A 21,962-nucleotide genomic window follows, 5' to 3' on the forward strand; every position below is an offset into this window, starting at 1 on the left:
TCAAGGTTATTTCCAGCTTCAGCAGACAACAAAAACATAGACACAACAGATCTGTTTTTATTATTCTGAAGCCTTTATAATTTAGTCTATTATATTTTCTCCTATAACTCTATTCACGAATTATTCTGAATCTGATTTTGTTAACTAATTGCTGCCAAAAAATTGAAAGTTGAGTTGAAAGTTAATAACATCTATATCCAATGCAGGAAAAAGATAATCATCTTTCAATGTAGTTTGGGAGTTGGAACATTTGATACAGGTATTTTCTGATTAATCTATATTCTTACATTGTTATTCTTTATTTATTTTCAATTTTATTTGTGAATATAGATAGGCTATTTCTATATATAGTAGTTGATAAAAAATAAGAATCTATCGCTCACTTCTTTAAGAAGGATGATCGTAAGAGCCTTCGTAGCTTCAGTCCGATTTCCAATACTGCGGTATTTGGAAAGGTGATTGATGCAATTATCTAGCTTTAGCTTAAGACGAAAATAGCATGTTCTCCAACAAGCAGTTTGGCTTCCGAATTGGGAGATCAACAGTGGCTGCAATGGACTATGTAGCTGAGTGGATCAAGGTCTATAAACCCAAGCTTTCTATAGACCTTGGAGTGGATTGATACTGTCTTTGAGGTTGGTGAGTTTCTTGCCCTGGCTCTTCGTGATCTGAGCTTAGCCTTCGACTGTGTGGACCAAGGCATTCTACTCAGAATCCAGTGAAGCTTCTGGGTTTTGTCTTGGACTGCAAACTCAGCTGGAGCAGTCATATACAGCAGTTAACCAGCTGACTCTCCCGCATTTGCTTCTTGCTGCTCAAGATTAGAAGCATGGTGACTGAGAGGTATCTTGTAATTATGTATCACGCTCTCTTCCATTGCCACATTACTTATGGATTGCTCCTGTGGGGTCACTCGGCAAGGGCTGCTGATGTCCTGAGGCTGCAAAATAAGCAGCAACCATATTTTGCCCACTACAAAACAATCTTTTCTCGCCTTGGTGTACTGACTGTCATCAGTCATTACATCCGACATGTGCTTGGTGTATGTCAAGAGGGTACAGCATACTCTAGCTCCCCCTAGTGACATTCACTACCACAACACCAGGCACCGTGAGCTGCTGGATGTCCCCAGGAGACGCCACCACCGTTCACAGGCCAGTTATAGGATTTTTCCCTGAAATTCTTCAACAATCTGCCTCCTGGTGTAAAGCAGTTGGATGAGGCCACCGTCAATAGAACAGTCAGGAAGCTGCTGTGTCGTAAGGAATATTATTGTAAATTAATTAATGGGTGATCATTAAAATTTTTACTAAAAACGGTCAATGGGTTGCTGTCATCTGAATAGTTGTGTGTTGAATTATGTGTATTGAGTTTCATGACGCCATCGATCCCACAAGTGTGGGTAAGGCCGGTTGCAGACGAACCACTATCGCATGTCGGATGTGGGACCGACATACCACTGAACAATACGACTAAGCTCTGGTAAGTTATCCAATTATATAATATTTTACCTGATTTCATGAAGAGTATGAATGAACGCGACTTTAGATCTCAATTGAAGATAGATTTTTCCAAGAGTGCTTTCTACTCAAAGGAAGAGTGATACTCAATATTACTCCACATGAATGGTATAATGATTTCTTTTCCTGTGTTTTGTGTATTTGTTATTGTGAGTTGTGTCTTTTTTATCTTCGACCATTTAGATTTTTTGAGAAGTTCCTGATCCCCCTGTTTTAGGTGGGCAGTGGATGCTATTTAATTGACCGAGCGAAGTGAGGTCTAAGATTCAAGTCGACGATTTGGCATTTCTCTTAATGTTTAAATGTTTATATGTTTTTATGTTGCGCATTTACGGCGAAACGCGGTAATAGATTTTCATGAAATTTGACAGGTAGGCTATTTTCCTTTTTAAATTGCGCGTCGACATATATACAAGGTTTTTGGAAATTTTGCATTTCAAGAATAATATAAAAGGAAAAAGGAGCCTCGTTCATACGCCAATATTACCGTAAAAATCAGACTATAGACTTATTCATCATAAATCAGCTGTCTAGTGGACTATAATACTACCCGTTCAAAAACATGGAACATCTTGAAAATTCATCTTTCCATCAACTTTAGTAGACAGTTGACTATAATACTACCCGTTCAAAAACATCGAACATCTTGAAAATTGTATCTTTCCATCAACGTTGTAGACAGTTGCAGCCAGACCTGATAGCAGTGCTCACACTCACATTCCGGGACGACACGTCACGGTACGATAGGACAGAAAGCTCTATATTTATTTAGGATTTTTTCTAGACATTTTAAATTGATAAATTATTTATTAATTTTTGAGAAAACATAACAACAGGTCAATGTAACTTACTGAGCGTGAGGTCTACTGTTCACAGAACTACTAGTCTATCTATCTAACACAGAGAGACTTTCACACTACATTCGAGAAAACGCGCATTAGTGCAACAGTTTTCAGATGTTTGTATCATACTCGGGTGTTTTTATCAGATGTTTCTATCATACTCGGGTGTTTTTATCAGATGTTTCTATCATACAGCTGTTTCCAAAGTCATAGCGACGGCGATTGAGGTACAGAAGCTACTTTGTGGTACATAGCGTAGTGCTCAAACCAGTGGTACTACAATCGCAAGGAAAATAATCGCTACCACAGCGCGCAACGTCAAGTGGAAGTATTAGTGCCACTGCCTGCCAATGCATTCCATATGCGCTGCGTTTGTGGTACCATAGATGGAAAATAGTAGCTCCCACATCCCACATGCGATAGTGGTTCGTATGCAACCGGCCTAATGTATTAAGTACAAGGTATTATAGGTATCTAATCAGCATTTCGAATCAGCATCATTCATATAATAAAAGCGAAATGGCACTCACTCACTGACTGACTCACTCACTCACTCACTCACTCACTCACTCACTCGCAGTACTAAAAATCTACCGGACCAAAAACGTTCAAATTTGTTAGGTATGTTCAGTTGGCCCTTTAGAGGCGCACTAAGAAATCTTTTGGCAATATTTCAACTCTAAGGGTTGTTTTTAAGGGTTTAAAGTTCGTCTTTTAGCATGTATATTCTTCTTCTCCCAATCTCTTAATTATAATTGAAATTTCCATATCATATGTTACTATAGAACTATAATCTAGATAGAGTACCTCTTCGAAACAGTTCTTAACTGGCAACTAAATTAATAATTTTGTCAGGTTGGCATTAAGTTGAGTTGACTTTGTTAGGTTGGCACCAAGTTGAAGATTTAAATGCATTTATCGCGGAAAAATTGATTGGGCACTGCTACTTCAATCCTGGGAATATTATATTACTAGCCGTCAGGCACGCTTCGCTCGCCATATCCGTTTAGCCAGACGTTTAGTCTGGCCCCCGACTAACATATGATAAAAATGAAAAATGCTGATTTCATTCTTGGTCGATCCAGTCGGGGGTCCAGGGGGCGGGGCCCCTGGCTAGACGGATATGGCGAGCGAAGCGAGCCTGACGGCTAGTCATTCATATATTTAAAATCTAATTGATTTGAAATGTTTTTTCATCTCATATGATCCTTACTAAGTATTACAATAATTTATACTTTTTTGCCAGAAATTTGATAGCATGCTACAGAGCTTATTTCAAGTTTATTTCAATATTATTGAAACTTTCGGATTGTTTAGTGTTATTTCCGGCTCTTATCAACCCTTTGAAATTCAAAATTCATCAGTCATTATCTCGAATACGTATTCTCTGAGTGTTAATCTTTGGTGAAAACAGAAATTTTAAACTTAACCTCACTTTGGACTATTTATGTGCCAAAATCAAGGAATTGAAGAAGTTTTGGGCAATTGCCTGTTTCTCTTTTCAAATATCGTGTTTGTGACTGTTCTAATAAATAAATAAATAAACTTGGTACACTTATATGCCCCTTTCAAAAGTTGTCGACTACGAAATTGTAAAATATACTAGGTGATAGAAATAATATTCCAAAAACCAATCGAGTGATGGTACAAACTAGACATTACTTTAAAAATTGTATAGAGTGAAATTCTTTTGAAATATGAATGATATGTCTAAAGATTTTCTATGAAATCTTTGGACTTGAATAAATTCTACTGTGTAATAGGCAAAGCCTCTTTTGGAAAACTTATGTTTCGTATTCACTTACATTCTGTTTTATCTGAAACTGTTTGGCATTTGACAATCCTGGTATAGTGATGTCCACGTTATAATGGCAGTGTTTGATTAGCAATGTTATTGCTATCCTTGTCTATCATCCAACAAAGTGGATTGCGCGATCTCTTTCTTGCTCTGTTGCCAGATCGTCTTTTAGCAATGGAGAGTCAATAATTAACAAAATATTTCATCTTAATTATGAAATTATTGAAAAATATAATTTTTTCCTTAATAAAATAATATCGGGGCACCGAGCTTCGCTCGTTTTTTTATTTATTGATAAACAGAACACAATTCTCTAAAATGATCGTGTTTATATTTCACAGCTGGCTATATGTCATCTTATGAATTTCGGGGATGTGATATTTTGATTTTTCACATACTCACTCTCTCACTCACTTTTTCACTATCCACAGCTGTTTCAGCTAAGGAGGAATTATCCTTTTAATGTCAGTTCAGCGAGTTTTTCCAAGGATGAGACCTAGTGCAATCGAATTTTTATATCATAAACCTACCATGTTTCAAATTTCGTGAAAATCGTTAGAGCCGTTTTCGAGATCCGTTGAACATAAATAACCAGAAATAAATATATAAAAATACAGAAATTGCTCGCTTAATATAATAGGATAAATGAGTATTTTAAACGAGAATGAACAGTTAATATTACATCAATAAGCTACCTGTATCATCTACCGTCTATAGAAGGCATTGACAAGACAGAATTGGCAACGTTGATCTCCTGTCTTTCCCCACTGCCATTATAACGTGGACCTCACTATAGCCCAACTCTTGTTATACGTTTAAAGTTCTATTGATAAAACTAATCTATCATTGTTCGTTTTCAGAAGAATGTTCAGCAATCGATACTCAGGTCGCCGAAGATTGGCCTACCCCAAAGGCAACGAAAGCAATTATGTTGCCGCCTTTTTCCACATGACGAGCATTATGCTGCTGATTTTGTCGTGTGTCTGCTTCGGCTGGTTCCGGGTGTACAACAGTGCTCGTTGCGCCTCGCATCTTTCACTCCACCAGTTCTTCACCACCGGCTACTTCGAAGCGAACTCGCCGGACTCTAGCAAAAAAGTTCCAAGTGGTGAAGTACTAGTCACGCCTATGAACTATCACACAGCTAGTGCTGGTAATTACTACTAATATGTGTTAAAATTAAAATTTAAATAAGTTTCTTCTTGAGAGCTCAGTTGAAGACATAACTGGAAGGATAGTGTTTTTATTCGATTCAGCAGTTTTTCACTTGCTTTACTTCTCGCTGATTTTTCGTAGATATTCGAGAGTATATATGTTCAACAATCTGTTTTATAAATGCACAATCTATATAAATATAAAAGCGAAATGGCACTCACTCACTCACTCGCAGAACTAAAAATCCACCGGACTAAAAACATTGGATTTTTAAAAAGTTGGCCCTTTAGAGGCGCACTAAGAACGGATTTCCAAAGGAAAAATCCAAAGATACGCCCAAAACTACGTTTTTCCAGCGTATTTTAGCGTTTTCCCATATTTATCGATAACAAATGAACAGAAATTGTTCAAATTCAGTACAGAAGCTCAACTAGGGTCTAATAATGTTGTGTTAGGAGGAATTTGCAATAGCGTCAAAGATACGCCCAAAATTAGCGTTTTCCAGCGTTTTTTTGCTTTCTCAGATTCATCGAGAACAAATGAACAGAAATTGTTCAAATTTAGTACAGAAGCTAATCTAGGGTGAAATAATGTTGTGTTAGAAGGAATTTGGAATAACGCCAAATATACGCCAAAAATTAGAGGTTTTTTGCGTTTTCTCAGTTCTTTCATCAAGTAATGGACAGAAAATGTTCAAATTTGGTACAGAGGTTTAACTAGGGTCTAATAAATTTTGTGATGTGGTGACTTTAATATTTCATCAAAGATACGCCCAAAATCAGCGTTTTTCCAACGTTTTTCTCAGCTTTTCTGCGTTTTCTCAGTACTTTGACTTTTTGATGAAATGAAAAATGCAGGCGAGCGCATCGAGCCCGCTGATCTCATTTTTGGACGATCCAGTCGGGGGTCCAGGGGCGGAGCCCCCTGGCTAGACGGATATGGCGAGCGAAGCGAGCCTGACAGCTAGTTTAAGTTATATAATTTAAATGATTGACAAGTCCATATACCCCTTTGAGTGGAAGTCAGTGGCTGCTAAATTATCTATAATTATTATTAAACGAAATTCCAATTAAATGCTGTAAATCACCCCGAATACTTCTGCTACTTCAAATATTGACAACAGGGTAAACAGCTAGATGGAAATTCGATGAGCGCTTCTATACAAAAATCATTTGTCAGCCCGGGATTCGAACCCAGTACCTCCTAATTGCTGGTCAGGAATGCTTACTCTTACACCAAACTGACAATCTCTGGATAGCAGCGCTCATTTTATACAAAGCCATGGCTTGCATACAGAGATTGTCAGTTTGGTGTAAGGGTAAGCATTCCTGACCGGCAATTAGGAGTTACTGGGTTCGATTCCCGGGCTGACAGATGATTTCTGTATAGTAGCGCTCATCGAATTTCCATCTAGCTGTTTACCCTGTTGTCAATATTTGCAGTAGCAGAAGTCTTCGGAGTGATTTACAGCATTTAATTGGAATTTCGTTTAATAATAATTATTCATTAATTAGCATTTGAACAAATGCAACTTCCAATTTATTTACATCTGTATCTTATCTATCTTGAATTTTGTTGTACGCTCGTATATTTTTTGACTTGTGTAGTAACTTACACATGCATGTTTTGACTGATAATAATTTCATCCAGTAACAATCCAGTATACGTGTATTCAAGTCTGAAAATTGCTTAATAGAGAAATAACTATCCCTAATTCTTGCTGATGAGTCAAAATAACGTAAAGCCTTCCACTTGTGCATATAAAAATGATGACTCATATTCGCTGTTAAGCCCTGCACACACACATCGATTTTTGTTCGTACGATATTTTGCCGTCCTTATGAATTCTATCAGATTAAACGAAGCTTGACCAACATCATTTGTTTGAAATCATCTGTTTAATCTAATAGAATTTTATAAGAACGGCAAAATACCGTACGAACAAAAACCTATGTATGTGTGCGGAGGTTTAATTGTTGGACTCGTAAATTCCAGTTCACAATCTTCTTTCATGGAAAGTGTCTCACATACTGTGACTATTCAGATCAGTCTATGACAAAGATGTTAGGTGGCTCCTGTAAACCGGTCTTGCTGCTCCAAGATCCACTAACACATACTCATTTTGGTGTACATCGTCTCTCAGCTCCCAGTACCGACTATTATCATAGAGGAACAATAGCGTAAGTAGATATCCCATGGTATAGGGAATTTATGTCGCAACTTTTACTGTTATCTCAAGCCGATTACTGTCGATTATTGTCAAATTTTTACTGTTTTGTTGGGGTGATAGTGTATGAACGGCACAATTTGAGAGACTACCAGCGTCACACAGCTGCATAGGAAAGAACTACGTTAACTATCGGCTTGGGATAACAGTAAAAGTTGCGATATAAACGCCCTATACCATGGGATATCTACTTATGCTATCGTTTCTCTATGCTATTATAGACTTTTGCATGCTTAATTTAGAGATAATGATAATAATGTTCATTGATAAAAGAAACTACAGTTCTTGTTAGAGTCGAATTCTATATCCAAAGGTTTACTTTAATATTGGTATAGTATAAAGATTTTTACTTTTCCTACAGTTACGTTGAAAAGTGGACATTGCTGCACTGATTACAGAACGCAAAGAATCACTTTTCCGCTCTAGTGCGGGAAAAAATTTTCTGCACTCCAGATTTGCAACATGGCAACGCAAAATACTAAGTAGGTTATATGGAGCAACAGTGCAGCAAAATCAAAATGAAGTTGGTAAGAGTGACTGGGCTGCTATAGTGAGCAGAGGTGCAACGAAGCACAACGCGCAAATTATTAAGTAGATATTATAACCAAGGACAACATTTTTATTCAATTTGACAATAAATTAAGGTTTTTATCAATAATAAAATTACACAGAAAATCATTTGATGCATTTCAGGCAATTTTACCCATAATTACCCACTTTTCATATTCAATGGTAACTGTAGGAAAAACTTAATGTGAAATACGTGCGCAAAGTTCCTCTGCTGCACTCAAGAAACCATTCCGCCCTCGCCTTTTCTTTCGGTGCAGCAAACTGTCACTTTGCGCACTAGTTGCACAAATAACTAAGGTACCCCAATTTCTATGTGTGTGTGTGTGTGTGTGTGTGTGTGTGTGTGTGTGTGTGTGTCTGTCTGTGTACAAGATATCTCATCTCCCAATTAAAGGAATGACATGAAATTTGGAACTTAAGGTCCTTACAATATATGGATCCGACATGAACAATTTCGATCAAATGCAATTCAAGATGGTGGCTAAAATGGAGAAAATGTTGTCAAAAACAGGGTCTTTCGCCATTTTCTCGAAAACGGCTTCAACGATTTTGATTAAATTTATACCTAAAATAGTCATTGATAAGCTCTATCAACTGCCATAGGTCTCATATCTGTAAAAATATCAGGAGCTCCGCCCCATCTATGCAAAGTTTGATTTTAGATTTCCAATTATCAGGTTTCAGATATAATTTAAACGAAAAATTTCAAGTGAAAAAGATTGAGCATGAAAATCTCTACAATTAATGGTCAGTAACATTTTCACCTAAAATTGAAAATAAGCTCGAAATTCGAGAAAATGTGATTATTCAATTGCAAACTGTTGGCAACTGTTGATTCTATTAAATCATTCACTATGAAGAGATAGCAGACTTCGTGTGTCTGCAGCGCTATTTTCCTGTCACCAGCTGGCTTAGATCTTTGAATAGTAGACTTGAGATGCGCGTCAACACTAGTGTCAGTTGATCAATTTTCATAACGGCAATGAAAGTTGTGAGAGTGCGCCACACCAGATTTTTACTCTAATATTGGCGTATGAAGGATGCTTCTTTTTCTTTTATATTATCCTTGAAATGCAAAATTTCTAAAAACCATGTATATACGTCGACGCGCAATTTAAAAAGGAACATACCTGTCAAATTTCATGAAAATCTATTACCGCGTTTCGCCATAAATGCGCAACATATAAACATTTAAACATTAAGAGAAATGCCAAACCGTCGATTTGAATCTCAGACCTCACTTCGCTCGGTCAATTATAAAGATTGTTGGTAAAGTAGTCTAGTAATTAAGACTTTGTAGTCTAACTTAGATTTTTTATCTCCGACTTGGAATTGTGTATAAAGATACACAGTGTGTGAACTACAACAACGTTATTATATACGGTTTTGTCATGGCAACAACATCAATTAAGATGTTCGTTCTCTATCAAGTTGTATGTATATCATTCATGACAAATTACAGCTTACTCTAATGCCGCATCCACATGTTGGCCCAATACAGGCCAATGTTGACCAGCGCCAGTGTGTGGATGGGTGGTTTGCCAACACTGGCCTTCATTGGGCCTATGGTCACATTGCAGGCTCGGCCAGCTTAATGTGTGGACTAGGCATAAACCAATGTAACGTCTACTAGCTTCTACAAATATGATGATTATTCAAATTGCTACATAATTTATTTCACATTCGTTGATAAATTTGCTTCTATACGTACGTTAGTATGTTTCAAACTCAATGACCTGGTTGCACAAAGGCCTGTTAAATTTTAATAATGATTAACCAATCACAGAAGGCTTCTTTGAATGGCATTCAATCACAGTTGAAATTTAACTGACTTTTGTGCAACCAAGCCAAAGTTTGTATACTAAATATATTTGTTTCGCTGTTTTACTGATGAAAGAAAATGTTTGTTGCAGTGTTCTTTGTTAGCTGTTTTACTGATAAATGAAAATGCATGTTGCAGTGCTCCGTTGTATAACACCAGAAGTGGTGAATCTGATGAGGACAGTTATAATGATATGCATCATAGCTATTATCTTTTCGGTCGTTGGATTCTGCTTAGATGTGATTGGACCAAAGAGCAAATTACTGTGCTTCATTAGGAGAAATGGAATTCCATGTGTTGCTTCAGGTAATTCAAGAATTTAGGTGATTAAATTAATTGGTAATTTTGGAATTTAAGTGTATTTTTGCAATTTAACCATGACATGACGCCATCGGTTCCAGAAGTGTGAGTAATGGATGGAGAAGAAAGTATAACGTAGAAGGCAAGTCTTGACATTCTGTATTATTACTTTCCTTGCCCTATTAAGGTGCGTACAGATATACGCGACTCCAACACGCTCCGCCTTCGTTCCGCAATCGCTCCGATCATGAACGTTACGGGAGATGTTAGCTCTTCTCGCGTTCCACTCTTGCTCCCCGGTCGAACATCAATCGATCTGCTTGAGTGACGTTCGATTGCGGAGCAGAGCGAAAGTCTGTACGTACCTTTAGGCTACCATAGGTAAGGAAAGTATTGCTTTCCAAAAAAAAATTAAGGTACCCCAATTTCTAAATTTCTATAGTACGTTTCAAGGTCCCCTGAGTCCAAAAAGTGGTTATGGGTATTGGTCTGTATGTGTGTGTGTGTGTGTATGAGTACACGATGTCTCATCTCCCAATTAACAGAATGACTTGAAATTTGGAACTTAAGGTCCTCACATTATAAGGATCCGACACGAACAATTTCGATCAAATGAAAAACCAAGATGGCGGCTAAAATGGAAAAAAATGTTCTAAAAAACATGTATATACGTCGACGCGCAATTTAAAAAGGAACATACCTGTCAAATTTCATGAAAATCTATTACCGCGTTTCGCCATAAATGCGCAACATATAAACATTTAAACATTAAGAGAAATGCCAAACCGTCGATTTGAATCTCAGACCTCACTTCGCTCGGTCAATTATAAAGATTGTTGGTAAAGTAGTCTAGTAATTAAGACTTTGTAGTCTAACTTAGATTTTTTATCTCCGACTTGGAATTGTGTATAAAGATACACAGTGTGTGAACTACAACAACGTTATTATATACGGTTTTGTCATGGCAACAACATCAATTAAGATGTTCGTTCTCTATCAAGTTGTATGTATATCATTCATGACAAATTACAGCTTACTCTAATGCCGCATCCACATGTTGGCCCAATACAGGCCAATGTTGACCAGCGCCAGTGTGTGGATGGGTGGTTTGCCAACACTGGCCTTCATTGGGCCTATGGTCACATTGCAGGCTCGGCCAGCTTAATGTGTGGACTAGGCATAAACCAATGTAACGTCTACTAGCTTCTACAAATATGATGATTATTCAAATTTCTACATAATTTATTTCACATTCGTTGATAAATTTGCTTCTATACGTACGTTAGTTTCAAACTCAATGACCTGGTTGCACAAAGGCCTGTTAAATTTTAATAATGATTAACCAATCACAGAAGGCTTCTTTGAATGGCATTCAATCACAGTTGAAATTTAACTGACTTTTGTGCAACCAAGCCAAAGTTTGTATACTAAATATATTTGTTTCGCTGTTTTACTGATGAAAGAAAATGTTTGTTGCAGTGTTCTTTGTTAGCTGTTTTACTGATAAATGAAAATGCATGTTGCAGTGCTCCGTTGTATAACACCAGAAGTGGTGAATCTGATGAGGACAGTTATAATGATATGCATCATAGCTATTATCTTTTCGGTCGTTGGATTCTGCTTAGATGTGATTGGACCAAAGAGCAAATTACTGTGCTTCATTAGGAGAAATGGAATTCCATGTGTTGCTTCAGGTAATTCAAGAATTTAGGTGATTAAATTAATTGGTAATTTTGGAATTTAAGTGTATTTTTGCAATTTAATCATGACATGACGCCATCGGTTCCAGAAGTGTGAGTAATGGATGGAGAAGAAAGTATAACGTAGAAGGCAAGTCTTGACATTCTGTATTATTACTTTCCTTGCCCTATTAAGGTGCGTACAGATATACGCGACTCCAACACGCTCCGCCTTCGTTCCGCAATCGCTCCGATCATGAACGTTACGGGAGATGTTAGCTCTTCTCGCGTTCCACTCTTGCTCCCCGGTCGAACATCAATCGATCTGCTTGAGTGACGTTCGATTGCGGAGCAGAGCGAAAGTCTGTACGTACCTTTAGGCTACCATAGGTAAGGAAAGTATTGCTTTCCAAAAAAAAATTAAGGTACCCCAATTTCTAAATTTCTATAGTACGTTTCAAGGTCCCCTGAGTCCAAAAAGTGGTTATGGGTATTGGTCTGTATGTGTGTGTGTGTGTGTATGAGTACACGATGTCTCATCTCCCAATTAACAGAATGACTTGAAATTTGGAACTTAAGGTCCTCACATTATAAGGATCCGACACGAACAATTTCGATCAAATGAAAAACCAAGATGGCGGCTAAAATGGAAAAAATGTTGTCAAAAACAGGGGTTTTCGCGATTTTTCTCGAAAACGGCTCCAACGATTTTTCTCGAAAACGGCTCCAACGATTTTGACCTAAACGGCTCCAACGAAATTTATACCTAATATAATCATTGATAAGCTCTATCAACTGCCACAAGTCCCATATCTGTAAAAATTTCAGGAGCTTCGCTTCATCTATGCAAAGTTTGATTTTAGATTCCCAATTATCAGGCTTCAGATATAATTTAAACAAAAAAATTCAAGTGGAAAAGATTCAGCATGAAAATCTCTACAATCTATGTTCAGTAACATTTTCACCTAAAATTGAAAATAAACTCGAAATTCGAGAAAATGTGCTTATTCAATTGCAAACTGTTGATTCTATTAAATCATTCACTATGAAGAGATAGCAGACCTCATGTGTCTCCAGCGTTATTGTCCTGTCACCAGCTGGCTCAGTTCTTTGAATAGTAGACTTGTAGATGCGCGTGAACACCACCGGCAGGTGAACAATTTTCATGACAGCAAGGAAAGTTGTGTGAGTGCGCCACACCAGATTTTTATTATTATTATTATTGTTCGTCTCGCACAATCAAGGTATTCGTATGCTCCATAAGTAAATTGTTGAGAATTTTTAATTTTTTAGATGTAATTATCTAAACTCACTTGTCCTCTCAAAGTATCTAGGAGGTTCAAAGATGTATATAGTGAGATTATCGTTATAAAGTCAGTAACTGATTAAAATTGGTTTTCTATCCTTGTCTGTCATCAGACAAAGCAGATAGCTCTATCATTTTATACCTCCACACTGTCATTGATTGTGTGGCAGAGAGGACCTAGAGTCCTAACTCCGCCCTTAATAAAGACTTGAAATCATTCGCAGTTGTGAAATCGTTTGTTCACTATGAAGAAACATAATTGACTATCTAAATATTTTATCTAAATTATGGAAATTTATCATTAAATCTTCAAAAGATGTCATATTTTCTTAGTATAATCATACAAAAAATATAGCATAAAAAGATATCCCATAGAAGAGGTCGTTTATGTGCCAAATTTCAAGCCGATTTCTTGTTATCATCTCAAACCGATTACTGTCGATCACCTCTTGTTAAATTAATGTTTTGGCCGTGTGAGAGTGTAAGGACGGCACAGTATGAGAGACCACCAGCGTCACATAGCTTCACGAAAAATAACTACTACGTACTAGGACTATCGGCTTGGGTTAGGCCCGCCGCAAAGTATACCCACGCTAATCGACAAAAAGCCACCCACGCCGTGGGATGTTTTGTTAACCATTGCTGTAGAATTATTCATAATAAATCAGCTGGCAAGTGGATTATTCATTGCATGTATTACACAGATATCTGGATAAGCCTAGCAATGGTTTACAAAACATCCCTCGGCGTGGGTTGCTTTTCGTGGATTAACGTGGGTCTAATTTACGGCGGCCTCAACAATGAAATTTGAAACATAAACGCCCTATACCATGAGATATATCTTCTCTATGATATAATTTTATATTTGATAAGAATTGATCATTATTTAGAAGAGTCAGTAATAATTAATAGTTCATCAGTTATACCGGAATAACTTGAGCCACAGCTATTTGATGTAGAAGGCGGTGGTAACTGAGAATTGGCAACGCTGTAACTTCAACACACTTTATTACTTGAATCACACTCTAACTGGTGACAGTGCAAGGTGTGTAACCAAGAATTGTATTCTCTAGGGAATACTATAATTCCAAATACTGAGATAGCGTCATTGCCAATATCTGCGATTCATGCCCGGTTGCAGAGTCGTTACATTAAATCAAACATAGCTAAGTGCATAGTTTAAAATCGCTGACATAAATGGTTGGTCGTTACACATTCGTTTGCCGAACCCCATTTAGCTATATCTCGAATTTTCATGACAGCAAGGAAAGTTGTGTGAGTGCGCCACACCAGATTTTTATTATTATTATTATTGTTCGTCTCGCACAATCAAGGTATTCGTATGCTCCATAAGTAAATTGTTGAGAATTTTTAATTTTTTAGATGTAATTATCTAAACTCACTTGTCCTCTCAAAGTATCTAGGAGGTTCAAAGATGTATATAGTGAGATTATCGTTATAAAGTCAGTAACTGATTAAAATTGGTTTTCTATCCTTGTCTGTCATCAGACAAAGCAGATAGCTCTATCATTTTATACCTCCACACTGTCATTGATTGTGTGGCAGAGAGGACCTAGAGTCCTAACTCCGCCCTTAATAAAGACTTGAAATCATTCGCAGTTGTGAAATCGTTAGTTCACTATGAAGAAACATAATTGACTATCTAAATATTTTATCTCAATTATGGAAATTTATCATTAAATCTTCAAAAGATGTCATATTTTCTTAGTATAATCATACAAAAAATATAGCATAAAAAGATATCCCATAGAAGAGGTCGTTTATGTGCCAAATTTCAAGCCGATTTCTTGTTATCATCTCAAACCGATTACTGTCGATCACCTCTTGTTAAATTAATGTTTTGGCCGTGTGAGAGTGTAAGGACGGCACAGTATGAGAGACCACCAGCGTCACATAGCTTCACGAAAAATAACTACTACGTACTAGGACTATCGGCTTGGGTTAGGCCCGCCGCAAAGTATACACACGCTAATCGACAAAAAGCCACCCACGCCGTGGGATGTTTTGTTAACCATTGCTGTAGAATTATTCATAATAAATCAGCTGGCAAGTGGATTATTCATTGCATGTATTACACAGATATCTGGATAAGCCTAGCAATGGTTTACAAAACATCCCTCGGCGTGGGTTGCTTTTCGTGGATTAACGTGGGTCTAATTTACGGCGGCCTCAACAATGAAATTTGAAACATAAACGCCCTATACCATGAGATATATCTTCTCTATGATATAATTTTATATTTGATAAGAATTGATCATTATTTAGAAGAGTCAGTAATAATTAATAGTACATCAGTTATACCGGAATAACTTGAGCCACAGCTATTTGATGTAGAAGGCGGTGGTAACTGAGAATTGGCAACGCTGTAACTTCAACACACTTTATTACTTGAATCACACTCTAGCTGGTGACAGTGCAAGGTGTGTAACCAAGAATTGTATTCTCTAGGGAATACTATAATTCCAAATACTGAGATAGCGTCATTGCCAATATCTGCGATTCATGCCCGGTTGCAGAGTCGTTACATAAAATCAAACATAGCCAAGTGAGACATAGTTTAAAATCGCTGACATAAATGGTTGGTCGTTACACATTCGTTTGCCGAACCCCATTTAGCTTTATCTCGAATTAGCATCACATTCATTTTATACCTCCACACTGTCATTGATTGTGTGACATAAGTCACACTGCAGCTCTATTCACTTTTTTCCGTACATGCTTCTATCCAACCAATGTTTTGGCATCGGGGAAAGTTTCAATCGACATCACTGTGAACAGACCTAAAAGACCTCACATAAAATTGATAAAAAATATGGCAACTCTTGGCTTTTGGCGAAATTTCTCACCATATTTAGCGATTTGGAGGTTATAAACAACTTGAAAAATGATAGGGAGAGAAAAAATAATCTATATATATAAAAGCGAAATGGCACTCACTCACTCACTCACTCGCATAACTAAAAATCTACCGGACCAAAAACGTTCAAATTTGATAGGTATGTTAAGTTGGCCCTTTAGAGGCGCACTAAGAAATCTTTTGGCAATATTTTAACTCTAAGGGTTGTTTTTAAGGGTTTAAAGTATGTCTTTTAGCATGTATATTCTTCTTCTCCCAATCTGTTAATTATAATTGAAATTTCCATATCATATGTTACTATAGAACTATAATCTAGATAGAGTACCTCTTCGAAACAGTAGTTGTTAACTGGCAACTAAATTAATAATTTTGTCAGGTTGACATTAAGTTGAGTTGACTTTGTTAGGTTGGCACCAAGTTGAAGATTTAAATGCATTTATCGCGGAAAAATTGATTGGGCACTGCTTCTTCAATCCTGGGAAAATTATATTACTATAGCGGTCAGGCTCGCTTCGCTCGCCATATCCGTTTAGTCTGGACCCCCGACTGGATTGTCCTAACATTATGATATAAATGCCCAAAAGAAAAATGCAGGCGAGCGAAGCGAGCCTGCTGATCTCATTCTTGGACGATCCAGTCGGGGGTCCAGGGGGCGGAGCCCCCTGGCTCGACGGATATGGCGAGCGAAGCGAGCCTGACGGCTAGTTTACTTATATACAGATGGTTTTTCGTAAACAACTTTCAAAAAAAGCTATCATAATAGGGCTATGACTTCGGGCCCATAACTTAACTGACCGTTTTTAGTTATTGGATCCATAAATAAGCTCTTTCTGACGACTGTGTGATGAAATCATGTGTCTAATTGGGCGTTTTTAGTTTTATGGAAGCTAAAGTTTACTTTGACATCTGTGCAACGGACAGTGAATTTATGGCTTCGTAAATGAGTTAACTGCCTGTTTTTAACTTTTTGTGACGACTCTGCAACAGGGTATCAGTAAGATAAACTGAGGGAATATATTGATATCAGAGGGTATGTTTTTGAATATTTGCCAGCTGAATTTTCAAATGATTCCTGTTCAGTCAAATTCACAATTCCAGATTCTCCTCAAAATAATTAGCTCTATGTTATGGAAGCAATTTTTGGAAGGAATCCTGTTTGCTTCCATGTATTCATAAATAAATAGATCTCCAAATATCACTTTACCCCATTAATTTTTAAAATGTGCTTCCTTTTCTCAGTTTTATTAATAGTTGTAACACTGATTATCCGTAGAATAATATTAGCTTATGATATAACTTTAGCCTATGATTTTTAAAATTTGCTTCCTTTTTTACAGTTTTATTAATAGTACTAGCAATCAGTTTGTGCTACTGGACTACTAAAGCTATAAAATCGGCTATCTTCGCAGCGAACTCTCAGGCTATCATACAAGTCACTTATGCACCTGGCTGCTACCTCATCGCTATAGCCGGTAAGTCATTATTATTTCTAATAAAATAGTTTTTCATTCACCCAACACAGTTTAAAGTGAAGCTGTTTTCTTGAAGATAGATTAAATAGCATCCACTTCCCACCTAATCTGGGAGATCTGAAACTTGTCAAAAAATCTAAATGGTTGAACAAAATACACACAGCTCACCGTAACAAAAACAAGACACAAGAAAAGAAAACATTATACAATTCATGTAGAGTAATGATCAATGTACCCTTCCTTTGTGTAAATCCATTTTCAATTGAGATCTAAGGAAAATAGAAATCCATTTTTAATTGAGATCTAAACTTGCTTTCATTCATACATATTCTTTATGAAGTCAGGTAAAATATTATATAATTGTATTCCATTAATTGATAAAGCCATTTTTAATTGAGATCTAAACTTGCGTTCGTTCATATTCTTTATGAAATCAGGTAAAATATTATATAATAAATTGTATGCCAGAGCTTCTGACGCTTCTCTTATTGAAAGTGGAGCGATACATCTCATTTCTCAACAAGTGTTTATTCCTGTTATTATGAAAATGAATATAATTTTCTATCATTCAATATTAAACATTATATTTTTTTCATAACACATTAAACATGCATTGTGTTGAGCAGCTTGGGACAATAATAGCTTACCAGGATAGTATATAGGCCTATTCTTGAGTAGCTTTCACTGGCTGTCGCAGAAACCCGGAATCGGAAATGTCCGGTACTCAAATGTACGTGGCATTTCTAATTCTCAATAATTGTCAGTTTCATGTCTTGAATTATCTAATCTAGAAGGCGATGGAAATGTGAGACTTGAGCCAGGACCTCCTAAATACCGGACCTGAGCATACAAAAAAGATGGCCGCCGTAGGTGATTGACTAACTTACTGCCATCAGCTAGGTTTCAGCTCTTTCTTATAACTCATTACTGTTCAAAATCATTTTTAAGAATTTAAATAAGGTTCTTATTAAAGAAGTAATTATTTAGGAGATCCTGCTTGAGCCCAGTTGCACAAGAGTCTGTTAAATTTCAATCATGATTAAATTCCTTGAGAAACAATCAGAGAAGGTTTTTCTAAGAAGATAGCTTCTCTGATTGTCGTGACATTTACTTATCATAAAAATTTAACAGGCTATTGTGCAACCGAGCCTTAGCAACCTATAATTTCTGCTAACTTTATAACGTAAATCTCACTTTACTGAGGTCCACTTCTCTGATTGGCTGTCGTGACATTTAATCATCATTAAAATTTAACAGGCTTTTGAGCAACCCTGAAGTCCTATAATTTCCACTGACTCTATAACGTGAATCTCAATATTCTGAGGCCCTCCTTATGATGGCAGTGTTTGATTAACATTGGTGTTGCTATCCTTGTCTATCATTCGACAAAGCGGATAGTGCTATCCTTTTCTAACTCCGCTATATTACATCAGATATACCGGCATAAACTTTATTATCTAGTATCTCAAAATTCGAGTCCTATTAGGCATTTATAATTTTTGTAATGTGTGTGTGTGTGTGCGCGCTTGAAGAACCAAACGACTCCTGCTTGCACTCAAGTGATATTTTTCTCACTAATATTTATTCCACTTGCATAAATATGCATATAATACATTATTTTTTGGTTGTACAATGTCAATTAATATAGTATATTGTATTTTCATTATATAATATATTTAGAAGATATATTTTATGTTCATTTGGTCATAATACAAAATTCCCTTCAAATTTTAAAATTTACAGTTTATTAATTATAAACAAATAGGTAATATGCTAGTTATGTATTATATACTTTTTATTTATTTATTTTTAAATGCTTTGTAATAATATTGTATAATGCACAAATATATACTATGTACTATATATATTCATATTGTATTCTATTTTATTCTATTCTATTCTATTCTATTCTATTCTATTCTATTCTATTCTATTCTATTCTATTCTATTTAGAAGTTAGTGGCAAGGCAGAGAATCGACAAGAATCTGTTCTCCTACTTTCTCAACTGTCATTGTAACGTGGACCTCATTCGAGTATCTCAAATAGTGTTTTAATAAATTAGTAGTTTTGACGATATGAAGTAGTTTCCATTTATAATTTTTTCCCTGTAATTTGAATGCAATCTAACACTTTGGTTAATGAACAGTTCAATTCTAGCTTAAATTAATAGGTTAAAGTTTGACACTAAAGGGGTATATGTCTCTTTCACAGTCTAATTTAGCAATTCCCATGCACTGTTACTCACTTACACTATGCTCCATTTACTCGAGATCTGTAGGCTTCTTCCTTTTCAGTATCCTGACTGTAGTATAGTTGTCAATGACGTGTAGAGCTTGGATGTTCTAATGATTATGTAGAGTCTCTTCTTGGTTTCTAGCAGCCTTTGTGATCATCACATCGACTGCTTCCAACTGCCGGTCGTTGTGGAGGTCCGATTTTCTGACAAAGTATGGAACATTGACAGCATTCCTCAATACCTTGTTCTGGAATTTCTGGATTTATGTTACTTTTCCTTGCACAGACCCACAGCTGGATGCCATACAACCACACAGGCCGAAAAATCTGTTGAACAATAATAATTCATTGTAGGTTGAAAGGCTTTAATTTCTCCCCAATAACCAGTACATTTTTGAGTATTTAAAATCCAATTCTTCTTTTTTTTCTTGACATGTGAGATTTATAATTGAATATTGTATTACTAAACTAGACGTTTAAAAAACAGTACTTTTAATAAAAATAAAAAAGTATTATAGTCTAAATATACTATAATATAGTATTATGGAGTACAGCGCTGCCAGGTTTCACAGAATCCAGAGAGTCCGTGTGAGAGAAAGAGTGAAAAAAGCTTAGGCCTTTTTGATAGAATCAGCATGAAAACGGCAACTGTGTGATACTATTGTTCTATTAAAATATTCACTTTTCCATTATAATATAGAAGTATGGGGGGCAGTGTATTACACTCATTTAAAAAAACTTTTTATAATACAAAAGCATATTATTAGAGCTGCGCTCGGCAGACCCAGACTCTATCCCAGCAGATTAATATTTGAAGAGATAGATCTACCAACGTTACATCAAGCTTATGTGATAAATTTGATTATTTTTATTAATAAGAATACATATCAATCTACCCGTTGCAATCCCTTATAATATACGGCCAACTATAGTAAATGCTTTCAATATTAATTTTACTTCATTAACATCTAGTAAACACCAATTTGAATATCAGAGTAAAAAACTAATAAATAAAATTCCGGAAGACTTTATTAAGGATAAAATAACAAAAATCAAATTGAGATTAATAAAATCGTGGGTAAAACAAAACTATTATTTTAAAATTGAGAATTGAGATGGCTGGATCACTAATTTTTGGCAATATTAATTGTGTAAAAATTATTAAAACTCCACAATTTTTATATTATTTTTCTGTGCATCTATATTTTGTTTATCAAGTACTTGATTATTGATAAAATTCAACATCCATAGATTATAATCCATCAACAGAATTGTATCATTTGTACTGCTGTAAAAATGTATTTCTTATTTTTAGAACTCGTGGCTGGAGCTCAAGGCTTCTTTTTCCAGTCACGCCAAAAACGATTGTAATTTAATGATTATTTTATTTGTAAAAATATTTCTTGTATTTGGCAATAAATGCATTCAAATTCATTCATTGGCCATAAAGCCCCGTGCTGCAAACGTAGGTAAGGTTTGCTCAGACTATAGTAATAATTCTATATAATTAAAACTTTCGAATAGCGCTATTGAAATAATGATTCTGATTGATGGTGTCTGTTGCAGGTTCTTTTTCGATACTGGCATGCGCGTGCAACATTCTGCAGCAGCCGGCAGCGGCGAGCAGCCCCCAACATGGGAGCGCGGGCGAGGGTGAGGTGATTCTCGAAGACGACGACATAATGACGGTGATGGTGCCTGCGGGTGTACATCAGCTGATGGTCGACCAGGACTACTGGGAGGGGCCCGAGACGTTCTCGGTCAGAATGGAAAACATGCGTACGCCGCCGCCACCATACACACCCTAACCTAACCTAAACGCAAGGTAATCTATAGAAACTTCTTGAATTTTAAATTATTTTATTGGGTTATATTGAACAGATCGAATAAGTAATGAGTTAGGGCCAGACTAAGCGTTTTTCCAAGCGTTTTCAGACAGCGTTTTTAGAGTCGGTAAGGCAGGAACTTAGACCAGTTATAGAATAGACACGCTGGGAAGTCTAGCCTCTGAAGCCAATATCTACTGCCATATCGCCAAATCGTGACGTCATCATCGGATAGAAAACTTTCAGATTGTGTCAATTTCAGAAGGATGTAAATTATTATTCATTAAAATGATAAACTCCCGCTGCGCTTCCACTGAAATAGACACAATCT

The 21,962-nt window shown here is 36.4% G+C and overlaps 1 protein-coding gene and 1 long non-coding RNA gene across 5 annotated transcripts in view; one reads left to right on the forward strand and one right to left on the reverse strand.

Annotated features, from left to right (window-relative positions):
- The window catches only part of LOC111043911 (transmembrane protein 127), a 25,506-nt gene continuing 3,544 nt past the window's right edge, over positions 1-21,962 (forward strand). The window contains exons 1-6 of one of the 4 annotated variants that reach the window (XM_039426497.1): positions 1-259; positions 1,372-1,482; positions 5,021-5,313; positions 10,073-10,240; positions 17,435-17,569; positions 21,372-21,630. In XM_039426497.1, the coding sequence (XP_039282431.1) occupies positions 5,025-5,313; positions 10,073-10,240; positions 17,435-17,569; positions 21,372-21,613 (834 nt within the window). In that variant the 5' untranslated portion in view covers positions 1-259; positions 1,372-1,482; positions 5,021-5,024 and the 3' untranslated portion in view covers positions 21,614-21,630. The remainder of the gene's footprint in view (positions 260-1,371; positions 1,483-5,020; positions 5,314-10,072; positions 10,241-17,434; positions 17,570-21,371; positions 21,631-21,962) is intronic. The other 3 variants (XM_039426498.1, XM_022328954.2, XM_039426499.1) reach the window with 3 other exon arrangements.
- The window catches only part of LOC120350967, an 8,925-nt gene continuing 6,637 nt past the window's right edge, over positions 19,675-21,962 (reverse strand). Inside the window, exon 2 of the long non-coding RNA XR_005571134.1 lies at positions 19,675-20,132. This is a non-coding gene — a long non-coding RNA (uncharacterized LOC120350967). The remainder of the gene's footprint in view (positions 20,133-21,962) is intronic.

This window comes from Nilaparvata lugens, chromosome 4, assembly GCF_014356525.2.
Source record: "Nilaparvata lugens isolate BPH chromosome 4, ASM1435652v1, whole genome shotgun sequence".
Classification (NCBI taxonomy): domain Eukaryota; kingdom Metazoa; phylum Arthropoda; class Insecta; order Hemiptera; family Delphacidae; genus Nilaparvata; species Nilaparvata lugens.